General features: G+C 46.8%; 1 protein-coding gene across 1 annotated transcript in view; it reads left to right on the top strand.

Moving 5' to 3' along the window:
• RNFT2 (ring finger protein, transmembrane 2) overlaps positions 1-21,698 on the top strand; it is a 56,921-nt gene that overhangs the window by 10,662 nt on the left and 24,561 nt on the right. Inside the window, exons 5-6 of the mRNA XM_052654908.1 lie at positions 2,465-2,565; positions 5,699-5,852. Coding sequence (XP_052510868.1) covers positions 2,465-2,565; positions 5,699-5,852 — 255 coding nt within the window. The remainder of the gene's footprint in view (positions 1-2,464; positions 2,566-5,698; positions 5,853-21,698) is intronic.

Here is a 21,698-nt window from a genome sequence, read left to right as displayed (position 1 = left end):
ACTGATCTCATCCTCAGATGCCACCTCTGGGCAAGGAATTGCCACATCCACTTCACCCACTGAGAGAATTAAGCAAGATGGTGTGTGGAATGTGTTTTGTGCAGCACCTGGCTCATAGGAACAACTTAGCTATTTTTCCTTAAGAAGCCTGTGTATTCTGCGGCACATGGGCTCCTATCATAGCCACGATCCTCTCTGACCCTGCTTTGGGGTCATCTGCTTTCTTGGAAGCATCTAGGGCTCCATGAGGCGAAAATGCCAGCTCAGTCTTTATTTTAAACAAATGAGCACGTTGAAGTCAGAAGTAGGGCATGGAGCCAGAGGTTCTTCTTGACCCTCAGTCTCTTCTTCACGCCAACCCCTTTCTGTTGCTATTAGAACAACAAGTTGGGACTTCCCTGGTGGTCCAGCGGTTGAGAATCTTCCTTGTGATGCAGGGGACACAGGTTCAACCCCTGCTCGGGGAATAAAGATCCACATGCCATGGAGCAGCTGGGCCCACAGGCCACAACAGCTGAACCTGCACATGGCCACAACCAAGGAGTCTGTGCTCCGCAACAAATGATCCCACGTGATGCAACCAAGTTCCCACATGCCTCAACTGACACCCCATGCAGCCAAATAAATAAATAAATAAAATTTTTTTTAATGACCTATAAAAAAGAGCAGGTTGTTCAGTGTCATAGTGGGGCTGTTGGGGCTCTCTCTTTCTCAGGTGCAGTAACATCCTCAGGGTGCCTTGACTTGAATTGTAAGGACAAGGGAATGCCTATATCCATGAATAGGCTTCTGGGGTCTTTGCACCTTTGAAGACTCAAGTGATGTTTTGCCTATGTATGCATATTTCAGTGGCAGTAGGTCTACATGACTCTTGGTTTAGGAATCTCAGCTGACTACTGGAGAACTACCCCACCTGTCCTCCAGAGTCTGGCTTCTCAGGGCATTGCTCATTCCCTCTCTCTTCTACTTTTGGTTCAGATTTACAGGGGATTAAGCTGGAATCTATTATTTATTGGCATAAAAAGGGCTGCCGAGTGGATTAATCACATTGATAAGAGCAGTTGGTTGGTTGGAGGTGGTTTCTCGAGCCGTTAACCTTGACCACTCCTGGAATAATGGGTGGATTGGAGATGCATTTATTTTGTCTGCTGTATGGAAATGTGTGTTGTAACAGTGTGTGAAGTACTGAGCTGTGTCTGGAGACTGGAGCATTTACCGAAACCACAGGGAAGGTTACACTGGGAAAGTTATGACCTCATCTTATTCCAGCAATGCAGCCGCCCTGGTCCAGGAAGAGATAGGCTTTTGAGAATCTCAGCACTGGGTCTGATTATGTATCCCAGGGTACACAGGCAGGAACACCCTGCTCTACGCATCCTCTAGAAATTTCCTAGGTTTGTTCTCAGGCTGAGAGACTACTAAGAAAACAAACTGAGAAGGTTTCCCAGCTTGTCTTCCTGGGGACGAATCAGAAACAAGTCTGAAAAAAGAGAAACCGGGCTGGATCGCAGAGGGCTTTGACGTCGACGTGTACAAAGCTGACTGTAGTCCTACAAACGTGCCCCTACACTGAATGGTCAGTCCGGAAAGGTGCATACCAGAAAAAGTTAGAACAGCAGTTTCTGACTTGTCGATCTGAATCGAGTGCTGGGTTGTGAAGTTGGAATAACAGGTCCTGCCACTTAGTGACCCTGAAACACGCTCCTGTGCCCAACTAAATGTTTACATTTGTCACATTTACTTAAACCTTAACAAAACCTCACTTTTGAATAAGGGCACTGGACCTTAAAATATATGCCCCTAAAGGACTTCCTTGGCGGAGCAGTGGTTAGGACTCCACGTTTTCACTGCAGGGGGCATGAGTTCACACCCTGGCCAGGGAAATAAGACTCCACATGCCTCACAGTGTGGTCAAAAAAAAAAAAAAAGTTATTAAAACATGTGTCCTTGAGCAAGAGTTGCTTAAATTCTCAGTGCCTCAGTCCCTAACAGTAAATGTAAACTAACATTTCCTATATGCCAGTCACTGTTCTAAACGGTTCATGTACATTAGCTCTCACGACTTTATAAGTTGATATAATACACACCCTTTTAGCGGGTGAGGAAAGAGAAATGCAGTGAGTTTAAGTCATTGCCCAGGGTTGAACAGCTCCCAAGTAGCAGATCAAGGATTTGAAGCCAGGTCATCCAGCTCCAGAATCAGTTTTGCTAACCATGATGCCCTCCTGATTCTGGATAGTTCTCCAAGCAGGTTCATACCTTTCTGTTACCTCCACTGTAAACATTGCTTGGGTTCCAGTGGGATGGAAAGATGCCAACACCCTTCCTTTCACCATTAGCCGTGTTTCCTCCAAACATTTGAGAAAGGGAACATTTGCCCCTTGTTGGGGAGCATTCTAGAATATTCTTCCAGGTGTACCTTTGACATTTCAGCCTCCCCACAGATCTCTTGCTTTGTCTCCAGGAGAAGAGGTCGGTGCTGGTCATCTTGTGGATCTTGGCCTTTCTAGCGGGGAACACCCTCTATGTGCTCTACACATTCAGTTCTCAGCAGCTGTATAACAGGTGAGCAGAGGAGTCTGACCCTCAGTGGGAAAGTGGGGAGCTTTGTTGCACTTGGAACCCACACCCCCTTCATTGGAGAATGATATAGTAGCCCTCAGTCACACTGTAACCTTCAGATCCCACCCTGTTGTTAGGTGCACACATGCCTAGAGCAGAATTCTTGAGCAGAAATAGGATGCAAGCCTCATGTATAATTTTGCATTTTCTACTGACCACCTAGTGCACAAGGGGAAAGGACTAGCCAGTGATGGTCTCTAGTACAGGGTTGAAACTCAAGCCAAGCTTTCAGATTATGTCCATCTGTTTTCAAAATGGACTTTGAGGAGTAAGCAGTTTCACCACTTTCTGGGGCCACCCAAAGTTGCATAAAAGCAATTTGGAGAATTCGTTCTAAGGCATCAACACGCCTCTCACACATTGCATTAGTTGCTTGGCCCAGAAGATCAAGGTCCTGGTGGAGGGTAAAGGAGATGGAGTTTCCCAGAACCTTGGATGAATTTCCAGCTTGTACCATTTTCTGGGCATGATCACATTCGCAGGCTCAGACCTCTGTGCCCTCATCAGACCAGGGCTGAGTCAAACTGGCAGCAGATGAAGAGAAAGAGAGCGTCTTGGGGAAAAGCAATAGAGCGCCTTCCTTTTTCATGTCAGTGGTCTAGAGTGTATTTGTGATACCAACAGCCATTATCTTACTTTGCTTTCCCAGTGAGCAGGGTATTGCTGTTGCCATTTTACGGGTAAGGAAACTGAGGCTTAATGAAACCCTTTTTAATGAACCTTAGTCCTGGTAGGTGAAAGCAAGTTTGAATCATCCCAGGATTTGAAGTCTGATTACCAGAAGGTCATAGTCCTGCCACATACCAGCTTATGCCCTTTGGCAGATAGTAGAGCCTTTTTGAACCTCCCCTAGTTTCTCTGTTTGTGAAACTGGGAGCAGGTTAATTGCTGCTTTACCCACCTGAACAGGCTAATGATTACAGAGGCCAAATATTATAATATGCAGAAACTACTGGGCGAACTGTGCAACATTTGATATGTCCTAATCATGTCATGATGTTATTGTTTTATGATGAATTACTATACCTTTTGGTGGTGGTGGCTAATGGGGTGGAAAACTGACAATAAAATGTATCCGTCCATTGAAGTTCATAGAGTATCTTAGAAATAAGTGGATGTAGTGATCAATCTGTGGAAAAACACTTTGGCATCTCTCCGGCGTCAAAGCCAACAGAAAAACACAAAGATGATGAAGTAAAACCCAGGTAGGTGAATGTAACAGATTGGTGTCTCTGGGATAAAGTGGAAAGTGGATGGCACATCTTCATTTTTTTGCAATCAGAGATGCATGCATAACAGAGAAGCAGGGCGTGAAAGTCAGCCCGCCAGCCTGGGATATGCCCAGGGAGGGACAAGAGCAGAGACGAAGAGAGGAGCTCAGGGCCGCCCGCCTTTCCCCATGTCGTAACCTGGGTGCATCTCAGACTTGGAGACGAGGCATCCCATGGAGATGGGGCTCAGATGTGGAAGGAGACTGACAGTATCATGAGAGATTGCCAAAATAGATTGTTTTCATTGATTTAGCCCATAGTCTAGCTCTTCAAAGATCTTTATTATAAATAGAAATTGATTTTTAAAAATAAACGTAAGAAAACAGACCATTTGACTCCTAGAATGCTCTCATCAGGGGACCTCAGCTTGCACTGTTGTCTGCCAGCCCAGCAGAGTATGTGGGAAGAGTTTAGAAAGCACTCAGTCTGGGCTGTGTGCACTGTGTTGGGGGGACAGGCACGACTCGGAGTGGCCTTTCCTTGGAGCTTCTAATCCAGCAGAAAGAAAAGCGAGGGGCCCAGCACGGTTTGGGTGCTGGTTCCAATCCTAGCTCCACATTCTAGCTGAGATACTGTGGGCTCCATGAAGTCAGAGAACTCCAGACTCCCCAGCTCAAAATGCAATAATCATAGTGCCTACCAATCAGAGCCCTTGGGAAGATGAAATGACTTGAGACACAGCAGGTGGAGTAGGGCCACCATGATGTAAAGAACCAAGATATTATTAACATGAATAATACCATCATCTGCAGAGGTGACAGATAGCAGTGCTGCTCCACATGTGGGCCATGGACCAGGGTCAGTTTGAGAATGACTTTTTGTCTGTCTCCCGTGAGTGAAGTACAGAAGTTGAGTGTGAGGTTGCCTTACCTGGTCATGGATGGGTAAGAGGGATTACACACTCCAAGCAGCACTACTGTAGAGTAAGGACTGAGGGCAGTAATTGCAGCTAGCACACCTGGGTTCAAATCTACCACTGTTCTTTCGTATTTGTAGGACTATCTGCATGTTCCTTTACCTTTCTGTGTCTCCATTTTCTCGCCTGCAAAATGGGTAGATAACAGTGCCTGCCTCGTAGAGATGTGGTTATCATTGTCAATGCTGCTTGGCAGAGTCTGTAGTATGTCTATTATCGAATCCCACCAATAACCCTAGGAGGGACAGAAAGATTCCCATTTTATTGATGAGAACACTGAGGCTTATAGAAAGAATACGATTTGCCTAGTGTTCAAAAAATGGAGAAGCCTGGATTCAAATTCAAGTCTGTCTGATACTCATGCCTGTATGCTTAGCATGCAGTATGACTTTGGGTAACTTACCTAACCTCTCCAAGCTTTAGTGCCTCATTTATAAAGTGAGGGTAAGCAATGCTTACTGCACAGAACAATAAGATACAGTGAGTAAAGGGCTTAGCATGCTGTCACACATCAAAACCTTCCTCCCTGCTTCTCTCTCCCTCCTTCATGGTGCTGGTCAGCTTTTTTTCTCTGCTTCCCTTCCTTCCAGTTTCTCTTGTGGAAGCCTGTTGTGGACCCATAAAACTGGAGGGGACTTTAACTTATGATGTTCTAGGCCAAGCTCATCATTTAACTCTCAGGGGAACTGAGGCTCAGAGAGGTTAAGATAGCCACCTGAGGTCACACAGCAAGTTAGTAGCATATTCAGGAACAGAACACAGATGTCTGACTCGCAGTTTAGTGCTCTTTCTACAGGTAATATTTACAAGGCTCCCAGAGTGAGTAGAAGGAGCTGCCAAGGGCCAGTGGTCCTAAGTGAGCACTCTGACACTCTGACTCCTCTCCTAGCCTCATATTCCTGAAGCCCAACCTGGAGACACTGGACTTCTTCGACCTGCTGTGGATCGTGGGCATCGCAGACTTTGTGCTCAAGTATATCACCATTGCTCTCAAGTGCCTCGTTGTGGCCCTGCCCAAGATCATCCTGGCCGTCAAGTCCAAGGTAGGCACAGGTGGCAGCCCCCATCACACCGATCATGCAGGGGTTCTAGTGCTCCTCCTGCAGAAAGAAAGGTTGGACTTGAGCAGAGCTGATGTCAGGTCATCAAATGAACAGAACCTGAGCTGGTAGATCCGGTAACCCACCTCTCATCGTTGCTTGAAGCTGCACGTCGTTCTTTATTGTCATCACCCTCCCGTCACGTCTCTACTCTCCAAGTGCATTTCCTAAGTCTTATTGTGCAAAGCTGGCCTTGATGCAGTTTTCTTCTAAATTTCTCCCGAGAAAGGAAAAGAGCACATCAACATGCCCTGGGTCCTGCTTTTCCCAGGGAAGGGTGGCTCTCACAGGTCTCACTCTTCATGGCTTCTGTGGCATGTTCTGTAGGGGTAACTGAGGCTCAGGAGGAAAGAACTCTGATCTATGAGTGATGCCTGCCATGGCTGCAGGAAGAGAAATGGTGACAAGGATTCTTTGCAGTGTCATCTCAGGGAAAGGTCTGCAGCAGGTGTTGGTATGAGGAGGTCTTGGGGGATAATCATTGTAATTCAGAGAACTGGGCAGTGTTAGAAAGAGACATCATCATTAGGTCAGAAAGCTCAAAATTTGTCCCGGGCCTTGGTTGGCAGAAGAGCAAGTTGGAATTGACCATTCGTTTTGAGTGACAGCTGGTCAAATCACTGGCCAGGTGTGTAGGAAAAATACACTCCTGTGTTTCTTCTGTACACACGCATGCTCACTACCTCTGACACCAGATATGCGGGTTTTCCACACGTCATGTAATTCTCTGACACCAGCTGGGTGTCCAACAGTTTATCTAGTTCTGACACCATCCACCTCAAGATAGTATCAGATCCCATGGGAGAAGGGCTTAGTCCCACCAGACTTCTCATGTCCGTTCAGATGGCCAATCACAAGCCCCAGGTTGTCACCTGTGCTGCTGATCAAACAGCCACAAAACGGAGTTCCCACGACCCCCTTCTTGGGTTCAGTCACTTCTAGATGCCCTGAGCCTTTTCCTTCATAGCATTTGTGACACTTTGTGGAAGGCAAGAGATGTGAATCCAGGCATGTAAGGAAGCTGGCTTAACACTGACAGCCTGGAATAACAGTGGCTTGCAATTATTGAGCACCGACTGTGAACCTGAGACTGTGCTGTGCTTAGTCACTCAGTCGTGTCCGACTCTTTGCAACCCCATGGACTATAGCCCGCTAGGCTCCTCTGTCCAGGGAATTTTTCCAGGCAAGAATACTGGAGTGGGTTGCCATGCCCTCCTCCGGGGGATCTTCCCAACCCAGGGATTGAACCCAGGTCTCCCACACTGCAGGCAGATTCTTTACCATCTGAGCCACCAGGGAAGCCCAACAGTACTGGAGTTGGTAACCTATCCCTTCTCCAGGGGATCTTCCTGACCCAGGAATTGAACTGGGGTCTATGAGCACTTTATGTATGAATTCCTTTTGTAGCCTCTTCAATTCCTCCCAGAGATACTATTTCTCTCATTGGTGATGAGACGGAAGGACAAGCAGCTGTTAACGTGGTAAGGGTTGGGACTCCAGCCCAGAACTTCAGCTTCAGGGCCCAAGCTCTGCCTCAAAGTAGCTATGGGAGAAAGATAAGGAAAATGGGCAGAGGATGGTCACTCATCACCTCATACGTTCTGCTTCTTGCTAGATTCTTTTCTATGTCTTGACTTGTGTAAGGCTCTCAGCACCCCTCTGAGAGAGAGAGAGAGATTATGATCAACTCTTTCCAGATGAAAAGCTGATATAGTCACCCCTCAGTATCCGTGACGGGTTGCTTCCAGGATTTTCCTCGGATAGCAGAATCCGCGGATGCTCAAGCCACTTACAGTTGTCCTCCTGCATCCACAGTCCCACATCCTTAGATTTTCTACATGAGAGTGGCTGAATCCACAGACGAGGAACCTCTAGACCAGACCTACTTCTTTCATTTCTTTCCATACACCAGCTAGTCCCAATCTGACATGTGGCAGATGCTCTTATCCCATTTTCCCCATGAGAAACCTTCAAGACAGAGATGCTGAGTGACGAACCCATACAGCTTCCAGAGCCGGCTCTGTGCTGCCCTTTCTCCTACCACTGTTCCTTCTACCTCAAAGACCTTTTTCCTTTCTTGTCTCTTACCCAATTCACGCTCCTCCTGCAGATCACAGCCTCTTGGACGTCCTCCTGCCCTTGGGATGAGGGATGGAGACCCTACTGGGGCTCTCCTAACGCCTTGTGCTCCCCCGTTCCAGCACTCACCACTCTGATCGTAATTGCTTGTTTAATTGTCTGCCTGCTCTGCTCAACTGTAACCTCTGTGACAGCAGGAAATGAATGCATCTGGTTTCTTTGTTGATAGATCACCAGCATCTGATATGCACTCAGAAATGTTCATTGCATGTAGATATGGGGAGTGGATGGATGGACGAATGGCTATATAGGTGAATGGATGAATTGAATCGATAGCTGGGAAGGTTGGTGGATATGTGGATAGATGGATAATCAAGTGATTGTGTGGATGGATGGATGGATATTTGGATGTTGGATGGATATGTGAATGGATGGATGTATATTTAGATGATGGATGGAGATTTGAATGGATAGATGGATGGAGATTTAGATGGATGGATGGATATTTGGATGGAGATTTAGAAGGATGGACAGGTAAGTAGATGGGTGGGTGAGTGGATAAGCTGATAGTCTAGCTAGCTACACTAACTGTCATCACCTCCTCTTATAACTGCAGTGAGAGCTTAGACTCCATTGTCAGCTCAGCTCAGACTTCTCATGTCTGGTAGATGTCCAGACACCCTGTTGTGAAGACACCAAAATCTGCAAGGCAAAGTAGTACTCACTTCCCTGTGCTAGAAAGGAACACGCAGGGGCCTTCCAAAAATACACCCGCCAGACCAATAGTAATACATACAACTAAACATTGCTGAGCAACCACCAGGAACCAGGCCGTGTTTAAGTTAAGCACTGCCATTCGTTCAAGAACAGTTGCTAAATGCCAGCTGTGTGCCAGGCACTGTTCTAAGCACAGGGGTATATCAGTGAACAAAGTAGACAAAAATCCGCTTGCTCATGGAGTTGATAGTCTGCTGAAGACACTGTCTTGTTTAATCTTAACAATCCTGGTAGGTAGATACTGTTGGTATCTCCTTGCATGCATGGAGTGGACACCGAGTTAAATAACTTGCCAGAGATTGCAAACCCCAGCATAATAATGCCCATGGCAGTAGGAGCAGCTGATACGGAGTCAGGCCTTCATGTGGGCCAGACCTGGCTCTAACTCATTTTCTTCTGACATCTGTTCTAGAAGGCAAGTGCTATTGTTTTGTGGGTTTTTAAAAATTGAGGTAAAATTTACATAACATAAAATTAACCAGTAATTATTTAAAAGTGTGTGATTCAATGACATTCAGTACATTCACTGGTAACCATCACCTCTATCTAATTTTAAGACATTTTCATCACCCCAGAAGGAAACCTCATATGCATTCAGTCACTCCCCCTTCCCTCTGACAACCACCAGTCTGCTTTATATCTGTATGTATTTACCTTTTCTGGGCATTTCATATAAATGGAATCATACATTATGTGACCTTTTATGTCTGGCTTATTTCCCTTAGCATCTTATTTTCAAGATTCATCCACATTGTAGCTGATGACAGCACTTCATTTCTTTTTATGGTTGAATAATATTCTGTTGTGTGGAGAGACCAGCATTTGTTTATCCATTCATCTGTTGATAGACATTCGGGTTACTTCCACTTTTTGGCTATCAGGAATAGTGGTCCTTTGAATATTTGTGCACAAGGATCTCTCTGAACACAGTTTTTCTAATACTTAAGAGTGGAATGGGTGGGTCATATGGTAATTCTGTGTTTAACTTTTTAAAGAATCACCACACTATGTCCCATAGCAGCTATACCATTTTACATTCCCAGCAGGTGCTAGTTTTATCCCTGTTTTCCAGAGGAAAAAAAAAACCCAGTGAGAAGTTAAGAAGAGGCCCAGAGTCACGCAGCTTATATACGGCTGAGTGGGGATTTGAACTCAGGCGGTCTGATTCCAGGACCGCTCTGAATCACTAGACCACACTCCCTCCCAGGGAAGTTCTCTGCATTTGCCTGGGGAAATTCCTGTGTTGACTAAGGAATGATGTCCCCATACACCATCTCTAGAAAATCCCCCCAAGGTTCAGGCAAACTTTTGCTTACTCCCTTCTTCTTCGACGGGCACTGCTGGGGGTCAGGGGGCGGGGATGAGATTCGGCACCCCTTCTCTGCACTGCCGAGGTGTGGGCGACAGTTATTAATGCCTCCCTGGCAACTATCCAACTCCCTTTTTCTGATTATTATTATTTTATTCGGCGAGATTAATGTGCCAGGTCAGAGCAGAATCCAGCCTGTAAGGAGTGATGTGAATAGTCTCCTCAAGATAAATTGCAGGCTTGGAAAAGGTTCGCAGCCTTTCCGTGCTTGTCTGAGTGCTCTCCCGAATCCTCATCAATCCTTGTCTGGGCAGAAGAAAAGGATGGGTCTTCATTTGCAGCTGGTGGGGGGAGGGGGAAGGCACACATCTGTCAGGGACCCTAATGGCTCACAACACAGATGCTCTTTCCTGCGCCTCCACGCCGTCCACTGAGAGGGTGGGTTGGTTTTCAATATTATAATCATTGTATTGGAAGGGCTTCTGGAATTTGGGTTTGCCTGATGGCCCCACAGTCCCTGATGTGTGAGCCCGGCTGAGCCACCGATCCCCACATGCCTCCAGACTTGTGGGGAGGCAGACCCTCCAGAAGGTCTGTCCGGGATCTTCTCACACCTGGGCCTCCCAGGATCTCCAGGCTCATTGGCCAGCCAAGAAGGGAGGTGGGGTTAACAATGGTGACCACCCATCTGTAACCTCAGCCCCAAACCATCACCCTGGCCGGATGACTAGAGCAGCCACTTGCCATCGTAAATCTAGATAACTTATACAACCCATACATCTAGGCCCTGCCCAGTCAGACTGCCACCCACTTCTCTGACCTCATCACCCATGACCTTCTCCTCTCCCTTGCTCACCCTGGACCAGCCAGCACCTTCCCTCTCAGGCCCTTTGCACTTGCTGCTCCCTCTGCCTGAGGAGGTTTTTCCCTATGTGTCCATGGCTGTCCCATTGCCATCATTCAAGTGTCACTCCAGTGTCACTCTCTCTGAGACTCAGTCACCTCCCTGACGGTGGTCCCCAGCCTGCACTATCCCATCACCATTTTATTTCTTCCTTTAGCATGTACCAGTATCTGCAATGACTGAATTGTTTTGTGTTTATTTTCTCCCTCTGCTACTCGAGTATAGACTCATGAGGATGGAGACTGTCAAGTCTGTCTTGATGCGCAGGAAACACACCGTGGGTATTATGGGCTGAATGAAGAGCCTCATGTTAAATTCCTATCGGGAGGTTAAAACCAGGTCTGCTGCTGCCCGCCCCCCCCAGCCACCTCCCCTTTCTCTCCTCAATCCCACTGACATTATTTGTATCTTATTTGCTTAAAGAGGCAGTGCTAGACCTTGAGAATATAAAAATGAGTAAGACGCCTTCCTTGCCTTCATGCACTCCCTTATTCTCTGCGAGTAAAACTTGCTATTGTATTCACCTAACCCAAACCTAGTTACCAGCTTCTCAGGTGGCACTAGTGGTAAATTACTCACCTGCCAATACAAGAGATGTAAGAGATGCAAATTTGATCCCTGGGTTGAGAAGATCCCCCAGAGGAGGGCATGGCAACCCAGTCTAATGTGCTTGCCTGGAGAATTTGATTGACAGAGGAGCCTGGTGGGCTACAGTCCATGGGGTCGCGGAGCTGGACATGACTGAAGCAACTTCACGCATGGGTAGAGGAAGTACTTGCGGAACTGACGTCTACTGACAGCTGAGTCAGTGCTGACCTGATGAGAAGTTGTAGGGTCAGCAAACCTGGGTTCCAATCCTGATTCCCGGACACTTATTGCCTATACAACCTTGGACAGGTGACCTCACTCTTTAGAGCCCTCAGCTTCCTCATGTCTGAAATGGTCATTTTTATCCCGTTAAGGTTTTTAGAAGGTAGAAGAGTGGGTATCCAGTTGCTGGGTGGTTAATAGGACCAGCAATGTCAGAAACAAGGAAAAGTTTAGCCAAGCTCTTTCTCCAAAGAACACAGTACATGACCAACTTCCTGTCTTTTCCCATCAGAACAGGAAAGAGAAAGCCCTTCCCGTGTCTGAAATCATCGTAACTGACTCCTAGTGCAGTCTGGATAGCCATCCCCCCGGATGAGAGGTTTCCAGAGGGCGAGATTCCACGAGCTTTCAGCCCAGTGGTTTGTCTCTAAGTACAGGGGAGAGCCGACAAGAGCAGGAAAGGTGGTTTTCTTGGATGTGAGAGCCGAGAGGATTCATGAGGCTTTTGGTGCCATTAAAATCCCTCTATTTTCTGGGCCCTGAACCCAGCACTTTTGCTCTCAGAGTGGTTTCCCATTGATTGAATCACCTTCCCTCCTGGAGGTCAGCCATTCCCCTCTCCACTCCCCTCCTAAGCAGACACAGGTCTCCACCAGGGCAGGGCTGGGTTTCCTAGGTCTCAGCTGTGGTTCTCACAGTACATGCTTCTGTGTATGAAAGTGCAGAACTTCTCGATGAGCCAGCTGTACTTGGCCCAGCTGCCCACACAGCTGGGCTAGAAGGGGTTCCCAACCAGGGGCACATTTGGTCATTTCTGCAGATATTTTTTTTTAATACTGATGAATTTGGCTACGTTGGGTCTTAGTTGCGGCATGCAGGATCTTTCATTGGGGTGCACAGATTCTCTAGTTGTGGCCCATGGGCTTCGGAACTCTCAGCCTCAGTAGTTGTGGTGCATGGGATTCATTGCCCCATGGCATGTGGGATCTTAGTTCCCTGACCAGGGATCAAACGCACGTACCCTGCATTGCAAGGCAGATTCTTAACCAGGGACCACCAGGGAAGTCTCTTGGGAGACATCTCTGATTGTTATAATGGGGTTGGTTGCGGGGAGGGTGGTATTGGCATTCAGTAGGTAGAGAGCAAAGATGCTGCTCAGCATTCTACAGAGCATAGGACAAGGCCCTGAGACCAAGGATTATCCAGTCCCCGGTGTTGAGTGCCAGGGTTGAGAAACCCTGGGTTAAATGTTCATTTTATGGACTGAAATGTGTCCCTTCACCAAATCCATATATTGAAGTCCTAAGCCCTAGTACATCAGAATGTGGCTGTATTTGGATAGAGTCTTTAAACAGGTAATGAAGTTAAAATGAAGCCATTAGTGTGGGCCCTAATCTAATATGACCAGTGTCCTTATAAAAAGGCAATTAGGACCCAGACACCCACAGAGAGAAGACAACATAGAGACACAGGAGAGAGGCAGGAAGCAGGCCTTGCCCTTACAGCCCTCAAAAGGCACCAACGCTGCTCACACCCTGATCTCAGACTGCTGGCCTCCAGCACTGTAAGAAAATAAATTTCTGTTGTATAAGCCCCCCCATCTGTGGTACTTTGTCATGGCATCCCTGGGAAATTAATATACCTACAGACCAGTTTATCTGTCATTCTGAGTCCTTTTGAGAATGTTTTTTTCCGTCTATTCAAATGTCTGTCAACTTTTTCCCCATTCCTCTCATTATTGAGGACACCATTTTTTAAATGGGTTATATAATCACAGAGTTCAGAAGTCAAAACAATATATGGTGAAAAGTCTCCTTCCCTCTCCATCCCCCAGACACCCATTTCTCCTCCTGGGAAATAATCATACCATCCTTGAATCTTTTTATAGCTACTCCGCCACATACAAGCCAACCAATGTGTATGTTCTTCCTACTCATCTTTATATATTCACACAGTAATATTCTTTTTTTTTAACTTTGGGGTGCAGCCAGTTAACAATGTTGTGATAGTTTCAGGTGAACAGAGAAGGGAGTCAGCCATACATATACATGGATCCATTCTCCCCCAAACTCCCCTCCCATCCAGGCTGCCTCAGAGCATTGAGCAGAGTTCTCTGTGCTGTATAGTAGGTCCTTGTTGGTTACCCATTTCAAATATAGCAGTGTGTACATGTCCATCCCAAACTCCCTAACTATCCCTTCCCATCATCCTTCCCCCTGGCAACCATAAGTTCATTCTCTAATGAACCCCAAGTTCATTCTTCAAACAGTGATATTCTATACATAGCTCCCACCTTGCTTTTCAAAACAACTAAACTATCTGTGTTGGAGATTGTCATACACAAATACAAATGGAGAACACAGCACGATGGTTAAAAGTCAGACTGTCTGGGTCTGGCAGACCTGTTTGAGAAGCCCTTTGCCATTTACCAGCTGTGGCACCCTGCAGACTCGCTTCCTCAACCGTAACATGAGATCATTGTAGTTCCTACCCTTGTTAGTTTTCAACTGTTGCCTAAGAAATTACCACCAACTCAGTGGCTGAAAAACACCCATTTGTTAGTTCACAGTTCTGTAGGTCAGAAGCCAGGTGGGCTTGACCATGTTCTCTATAGGGTCACATGAGGTCAGAATCAACGTGTTGGCCAGGCTGTGCTCCTGTTGGAGGTTCTGCAGAATTGACTTCCAGTCTTATTCGGTTATTGGCAGAACAAGGTTCTGTGTGATTATAGTACTGAGATCCCCATTTTCTTTCTGGCTGTTGGCTGGGGCTCACTCTCAACTCCCAGAAACCACATTCTGGTCTGTTCCTGTGGCCTCCTATATCTTCAAGCCAGAATGGAATCCTTCTCGTGCTTCATGTCCCTGTAACTTACCCTTCTGCCTTCAAAGGGCTCATGTGATTAGAGCAGACCTACAAGACCTCTAGGACCCTGATTAACTTCACTGACCCTCAATATCCCCTTCTTTAAAATGGGAATATCAGGATTTAACCTCACAGCCCTGTTGTGAGGAATAATTAAAATAACACAGGTCAAGTGATAGCTGGCTAGTTATTCTTCTTTAAGTATAGCTGATTTACAATATTGTATTAGGTTTACAGCAAAGCGATTTGGCTGTACATATATGTACATTGTTGTTGCTGTTGTTCATTTGCTCAGTCGTGTCCAACTCTTTGAGACCTTATGGACTGCAGCACACCAGGTTTCCCTGTCCTTCACCATCTCCTGGAGCTTGCTCAAACTCATGTCCATTGAGTCGATGATGCTATCCCACCATCTCATCCTCTGTCACCCACTTCTCCTCCTGTCGTTAGTCTTTGCCAGCATCGGTGTCTTTTCCAGTGGGTCAGTTCTTCGTATCAGGTGGCCAGAGTATTGGAGTTTCAGCTTTAGCATCAGTCCTTCCAATGAATATTCAGGGTTGATTTCCTTTAGGATGAACTGGTTTGATCTCCTTGCTGTCCAAGGGACTCTCAAGAGTCTCTTCCAACACCACAGTTCAAAAGCATCAATTCTTCAGCACTCAGCCTTCTTTATGGTCCAGCTCTCACATCTGTACATGACTACTGGAAAAACTGTAGCTTTGACTATACAGACATTTGTCAGGAAAGTGATGTCTCCACTTTTTAATACACCGTCTACATATCCACTTTTTATTCTTTTCCATTATACTTTATTACAAGATATTTAATATAATTCCCTGTGTGTGTACTCAAGTTACTTCAGTTGTGTCCGACTCTTTGTGATCCCATGGACTGCAGCCCACCAGGCTCCTCTGGCCATGGATTTCCCAGGCAAGAATACTGGAGTGGGTTGCTATCTCCTTCTCCAGGGGATCTTCTCAACCCAAGGATCGACCTGCATCCCCTGCATTGCAGGTGGATTCTTTACCAATGAGACACCAAGGAAACCCATAGTTCCTTGGGCAATACAGTAAATCTTTGTTGTTGTTATTAGTTATTGTTATTCTAAAGAAAATGAAGAGCATTTACAGTTTAAGGTAAGCAAGAAAGTCAGAATCTAACCATAATCAGATGGAAAAAAATTACTATTTACTGAACTATTATCCTGAGGCCTTCAGTTCAGTTCAGTCGTTCAGTCATATCTGACTTTCCGACCCCATGAATCACAGCACACCAGGCCTCCCTGTCCATCACTGACTCGCGGAGTTCACCCAAAGTCATGTCCATTGAGTCAGTGATGCCATCCAGCCATCTCATCCTCGGTCATCCCCTTCTCCTCCTGCCCCCAATCCCTCCCAGCATCAGAGTCTTTTCCAATGAGTCAACTCTTCGCATGAGGTAGCCAAAGTATTGGAGTTTCAGCCTCAGCATCAGTCCTTCCAATGAACACCCAGGACTGGTCTCCTTTAGGATGGACTGGTTGGATCTCCTTGCAGTCCAAGGGACTCTCAAGAGTCTTCTCCAACACCACAGTTCAAAAGCATCAATTCTTCGGCGCTCAACTTTCTTCACAGTCCAACTATCACATCCATACATGACCACTGGAAAAACCATAGCCTTGACTAGATGGACCTTTGTTGGCAAAGTAATGTCTCTGCTTTTGAATATGCTATCTAGGTTGGTCATAACTTTCCTTCCAAGGAATAAGCATCTTTTAATTTCATGGCTGCAGTCACCATCTGCAGTGATTTTGGAGCCCCCCAAAATAAGTCTGACCCTGTTTCCACTGTTTCCCCATCTACCATGAAGTGATGGGACCAGATGCCATGATCTTCGTTTTCTGAATGCTGAGCGTTAAGCCAACTTTTTCACTCTCCTCTTTTACTTATTTCAAGAGGCTTTTTAGTTCCTCTTCACTTTCTGCCATAAGGGTGGTGTCATCTGCATATCTGAGGTTATTGATATTTCTCCTGGCAATCTTGATTCCAGCTTGTGCTTCTTCCAGCCCAGCGTTTCTCATGATGTACTCTGCATAGAAGTTCAATAAGCAGGGTGACAATATACAGCCTTGACGTACTCCTTTTCCTATTTGGACCCAGTCTGTTGTTCCATGTCCAGTTGTAACTGTTGCTTCCTGACCTGCATATAGGTTTCTCAAGAGGTAGGTCAGGTGGTCTGGTATTCCCATCTCTTTCAGAATTTTCTAGTTGATTGTGATCCACACAGTCAAAGGCTTTGGCATAGTCAATCAAGCAGAAATAGATGTTTTTTTGGAACTTTCTTGCTTTTTTGATGATCCAGCAGATGTTGGCAATTTGATCTCTGGTTCCTCTGCCTTTTCCAAAACCAGCTTGAACATCTGGAAGTTCACGGTTCACGTATTGCTGAAGCCTGGCTTGGAGAATTTTGAGCATTACTTTACTGGCGTGTAAGATGAGTGCAATTGTGCGGTAGTTTGAGCGTTCTTTGGCGTTGCCTTTCTGCTTCCTTAGCGAGATTATTAAAAGGTGTAGCTTCCTGGAAATTGCTCCTGTGACTTTAACTTACATTTCATCGGCCACCACACAGTCACAATTGCTGCATAGGAGCTGGGGCCCATCCTACAGCTGGGTTCCAGTGGATCTAAGCAAAAAAATAGTTCTTATTTTGAAGGAGGAAGGGGAGGATGGATCTTGCGAGGCACCAGCACATGCTGTCCCAGGTTGCTTATCCCTGATTTGTAGAATGAAGGACCCAAGGCTCAGCAAGGTATATTCATTTACCCAAGAGTCACACAGCAAGCCTATGGCAGAGCTATGACTTCAGGCTAAGTCTTCAGATGCCAAGGAAGACGCCCCCAGAGACCAACATTAAGAACATTATCAATATTCTGTTTATGATTATTGATAATCATAATAAGATAATTATGATGCAGCAATAACAAATAGCCAGTGTCCTTAGTACTGTTCTGAATGCTTCATAGACATGAACTTTTTTAATCATCACAACAACCCTAGGCAGGAGATACTTACTACTCCCAATTTGCAGATGAGGAAACTGAGGCACAGAGTGGGTAAGCGACTTGCTCAGGGCACATAGCTGATGAGTGGCAGAGCTGGGATTTGAACTCAGGCAGTCTAGTGCCCGACCTCCCCCCTCTTCACCACTATCCAGTCCTCTCTTCTCTGCCCGTCTTTCCCCACCCCTGCCCTCCTGACTCAGTTTCTGCAGCACAAATAGCGGCAACAACCCTGCTTTGTGCAGCTGGGGAAGAGCCAGGATCACTCCCCACGAGTCAGGTGCCCGAGACCCTCCTCTCCCAGCCCCTCTGGTCCATAATCTTCTCTCTCAGCTGCCCTGACCCCCTTTCTGTCTCGGAGGCCCCACATCATTTTTTGTTGTTGTTTTGTTTTTTCCCCTTCCCTTCGTTCCCTGGGAGACTCGAGGTCTACATTCTGCCTCCAAGGAATGCAGTACAGATGGGCCAGAGCAGGCACCTGGGATTTCCTGCACCCAGCCTCTGCCCCTGGGGAAAGGGGGGGGGGGTCTTTCACCTTATTTATTTATTTATCTAGCCCTGCTCGGCTCCACACCCCCCAAGCTGTTGTTCCCCACCGGGGAAGATGAAAAATGGCTTCAGACAATGGAGGACAAGGCTTGCCACATGGCCCCCGCAGTTTAATTTCCTTTAATTCATTTTATATTGAACCAAATGATACTGTTTGTTTTTAATGGCAAACACTCAACACGGAGGAGGGGCAGCCAGGCCTCCTCCTGAGGAAATTAGGAACACAGCTGCTATTTAAACTCTCCTCCATCCGCCCCCAGTGCTGGGCCTTTGGAAATCACCTTCCAGGTTGAAAGATGATACTTTTCACCACTCAGAGTGTCGCTGCATACACAGGGAGCTGGCATGGCTCCCTCCAGCTGTAGTCAACCCTTGTGAGGGTGGCTGCCCTAGCCCAAGGCCCACCCTTCCCTAGGAATAACTAGATACACGGGAACAGGGCTGTGGCCACAGCTGTTGCTGGGGCCATAGCTGCTGTCAGTGCTCCTACTGCTCTGGCTGTCACTGAAAACCTGGGGCAGGCACCTGGCCCAAGAAAGACCCATCCGGTGCCCTCACCCAGGGAAAGAGGAACACAGAGGTTGAGTACACTTGATCATTCAGCACCTGGGAGAGGCATCATGCATCGGTCTGCATTTTAGCTAGATCCCCAGGGAAAGTTGGAAAAACACCAGCCAAGAGGAGAGATCCTTCCACTTCCGCCTTCAGATGACCTCGCCATCCCACAGTCAGTCCAGCAGGCCCTTCTGGCTTTGGTGGGAGTCAGTTTCAGTTCCTTGAGGCAAAGACAACTGCAACATATACACCAGCTCCCTTGGCAGAGACTGGAGGGATTCACAGTCTTTGTCCTGCTTGTGACGTTGGCAGGGGCCAGACCACCATGATTAATGCTCAGTTTGGACATTCCAGTTCAGTTCACAGTCACTCAGTCGTGTCCCATTCTTTGCAACCCCATGGACTGCAGCACACCAGGCTTCCCTGTCCATCACCAACTCCCAGAACTTGCTCAAACACATGTCCATCGAGTTGGTGACGCCACCCAAATATTTCATCCTCTGTTGTCGCCTTCTCTTCCTGCCTTCAATCTTTCCCAGCATCAGGGTCTTTTCCAATGAGTCAGTTCTTTGCCATCAGGTGGCTAAAGTATTGGAGCTTCAGCTTTAGCATCAGTCCTTCCAGTGAATATTCAGGACTGATTTCTTTTAGGATTGACTGGTTTGATCTCCTTGCAGTCTAAAGGACTCTCAAGAGTCTTCTCCAGCACCACAATTTGAAAGCATCAATTCTTCGGCACTCAGCTTTCTTTACACCCCTTTTTCTCACATCCATACATGACTACTGGAAAAACCATAGCTTTGACTGTATGGACCTTTGTTGGCAAAGTAATATCTCTGCTTTTTAATGTGCTGTCTAGGTTTGTCATAGCTTTTCTTCCAAGGAGCAAGCATCTCTGAATTTCATGGCTGCAGTCACCATCTGCAGTGATTTTGGAGCCCAAGAAAATAAAGTCTGTCACTGTTCCATTGTTTCCCCATCTATTTCCCATGAAGTGATGGGACCAGATGCCATGATCTTAGTTTTTTGAATGTTGAGTTTTTAGTCAGCTTTTTCACTTTCCTCTTTCACTTTCATCAAGAGGCTTTTAGTCCCTCTTCACTTTCTGCCATAAGGGTGGTGTCATCTGCATATCTGAGGTTATTGATACTTCTCCCAGCAGTCTTGATTCCAGCTTGTGCTTCTTCCAGCCTGGCACTTCACATGATGTGCTCTTCATGTAAGTTAAATAAGCAGGGTGACAACATACAGCCTTGACCTACCCTTTTCCCAATTTTGAACCAGTCTGTTCAAGATTCCATGTCTAGTTCTAACTGTTGCTTCTTGACCTGCATACAGATTTCTCAGGAGGCAGAAAATGTGGTTTAATATTCCCATCTCTTTAAGAATTTTCCACAGTTTGTTGTGATCCACACAGTCAAAGGCTTTGATGTAGTCAGGGAAGCAGAAGTAGATGTTTTTCTGGAATTCTCTTGCTTTTTCTGTGATCCAATGGATGTTGGCAGTTTGATCTCTCATTCCTCTTCCTTTTCTAAATCCAGTTTGAACATCTGGAAGTTCTCAGCTTACATACTGAGAACTGTCATACATGGACATTCCAGAGGTACCCTAGTACCTTAGAGGCTGGGCTATACTCCTGGGTTTTTTTGCAGGGGCTGGGTGGTTTTTTTTTTTTTTTTAATATTTATTTGGCTGCACCGGGTTGTAGTTGTGGCATGTGGGATTTTCAGTCTTTGTTGGGCATGCAGTATCTCTTAGCTGAGGCACGTGGGATCTAGTTCCCCAATCAGGGATCACACTCGGCCCCCTGTACTGGGAGTGTGGCGTCTTAGCCACTGGGCCAGGAGGGAGGTCCTTCCCTTTTGTTCACAGATTTAGACCCAGAAAGACCTTCTTCTACAGATAAGGAAATCAAGTCTCCAAAGTTACTGCTCCCAGATCGCATGATTTATCCTCTCATATATTCATTCTGTAAGTGTTTATTAGACGTCAGCAGAATGCCGGGCACCTTGCTAGGCATGGGAGGGCTACCCAGACCTAGGACTTTCAAGCTCAAAACTTATTCTGATGGAGTGACAGGCAGGAAGCGGAGCCCTCTGGGAAAAGAGAGAGGTGGGCACCTAATCCAGCCCCCGGCAAAGTCTTCCTAGATGAGGTGACCTTGGAACTTAAGACCTTGGAGGTTTAAAAGATGGTTAGTAGTTAGCCAGGCAAAGCCAAACCAGAAGGGAGAGGGGACAGCCAGGACCGCGGCACCGCAGTGGGAATCAGTTTGGCGTGTGCATTTTTCCAGCTGACTGTTGAATGTTTCCCCCTACTGGACTATCAGCTCCGGGAGGGCAGGGGTGGCGTCCGCCGTGCTTGTGACTGGGCGTGGTGACACAGAGTAAGTGTGCAGTGACTCTCAAATGAACAGATGAGTAACATAAATGGCTGGTGTGAATTTGCATTCGGGGCAAGGCAGGGAGGCCCCAGTCCCTCACTCTCAGGCCCACTGTGTGCCTTTCCACACCACGTTATGGCTGTGCAGCGGCAGCCCCTACTCTGGGGTGCTGCGGGGATTAATTAGCCAGCTAATTGGTGATTATTTTGCTCTTCTCCAGCTAAATGATTAGGGAGGCAGCCAGGCTCCCTGAGGTGGCCTCAGAGACATCCCCTTCACCTCCTCCCTCTGGGTGGGCACCTGAGTTTTGCTGGGTAGCTGCCACTCTGCTGGTTTTCTGGGGTTGACTTCCTCCACTGTGGGTGGGCCTGCCCTGCTCTCACATTTCCCCCAGATACGCCAGGGGCAAGAAAGGGGGTTACAACTGAGATGGTCCAAGAGAGCCCACCACTTACACTTCTCAGTTTATGGTGTGTCCAGAAACATTCCAGAGTCATTTGGAAAGAGCTTGTGCTCTGGAG

This window comes from Budorcas taxicolor, chromosome 17 (genome assembly GCF_023091745.1).
Source record: "Budorcas taxicolor isolate Tak-1 chromosome 17, Takin1.1, whole genome shotgun sequence".
NCBI lineage: Eukaryota > Metazoa > Chordata > Mammalia > Artiodactyla > Bovidae > Budorcas > Budorcas taxicolor.
The sequence above is the reverse complement of the archived record's forward strand: the minus strand, read 5'-3'. Positions and strand labels throughout refer to the sequence as shown.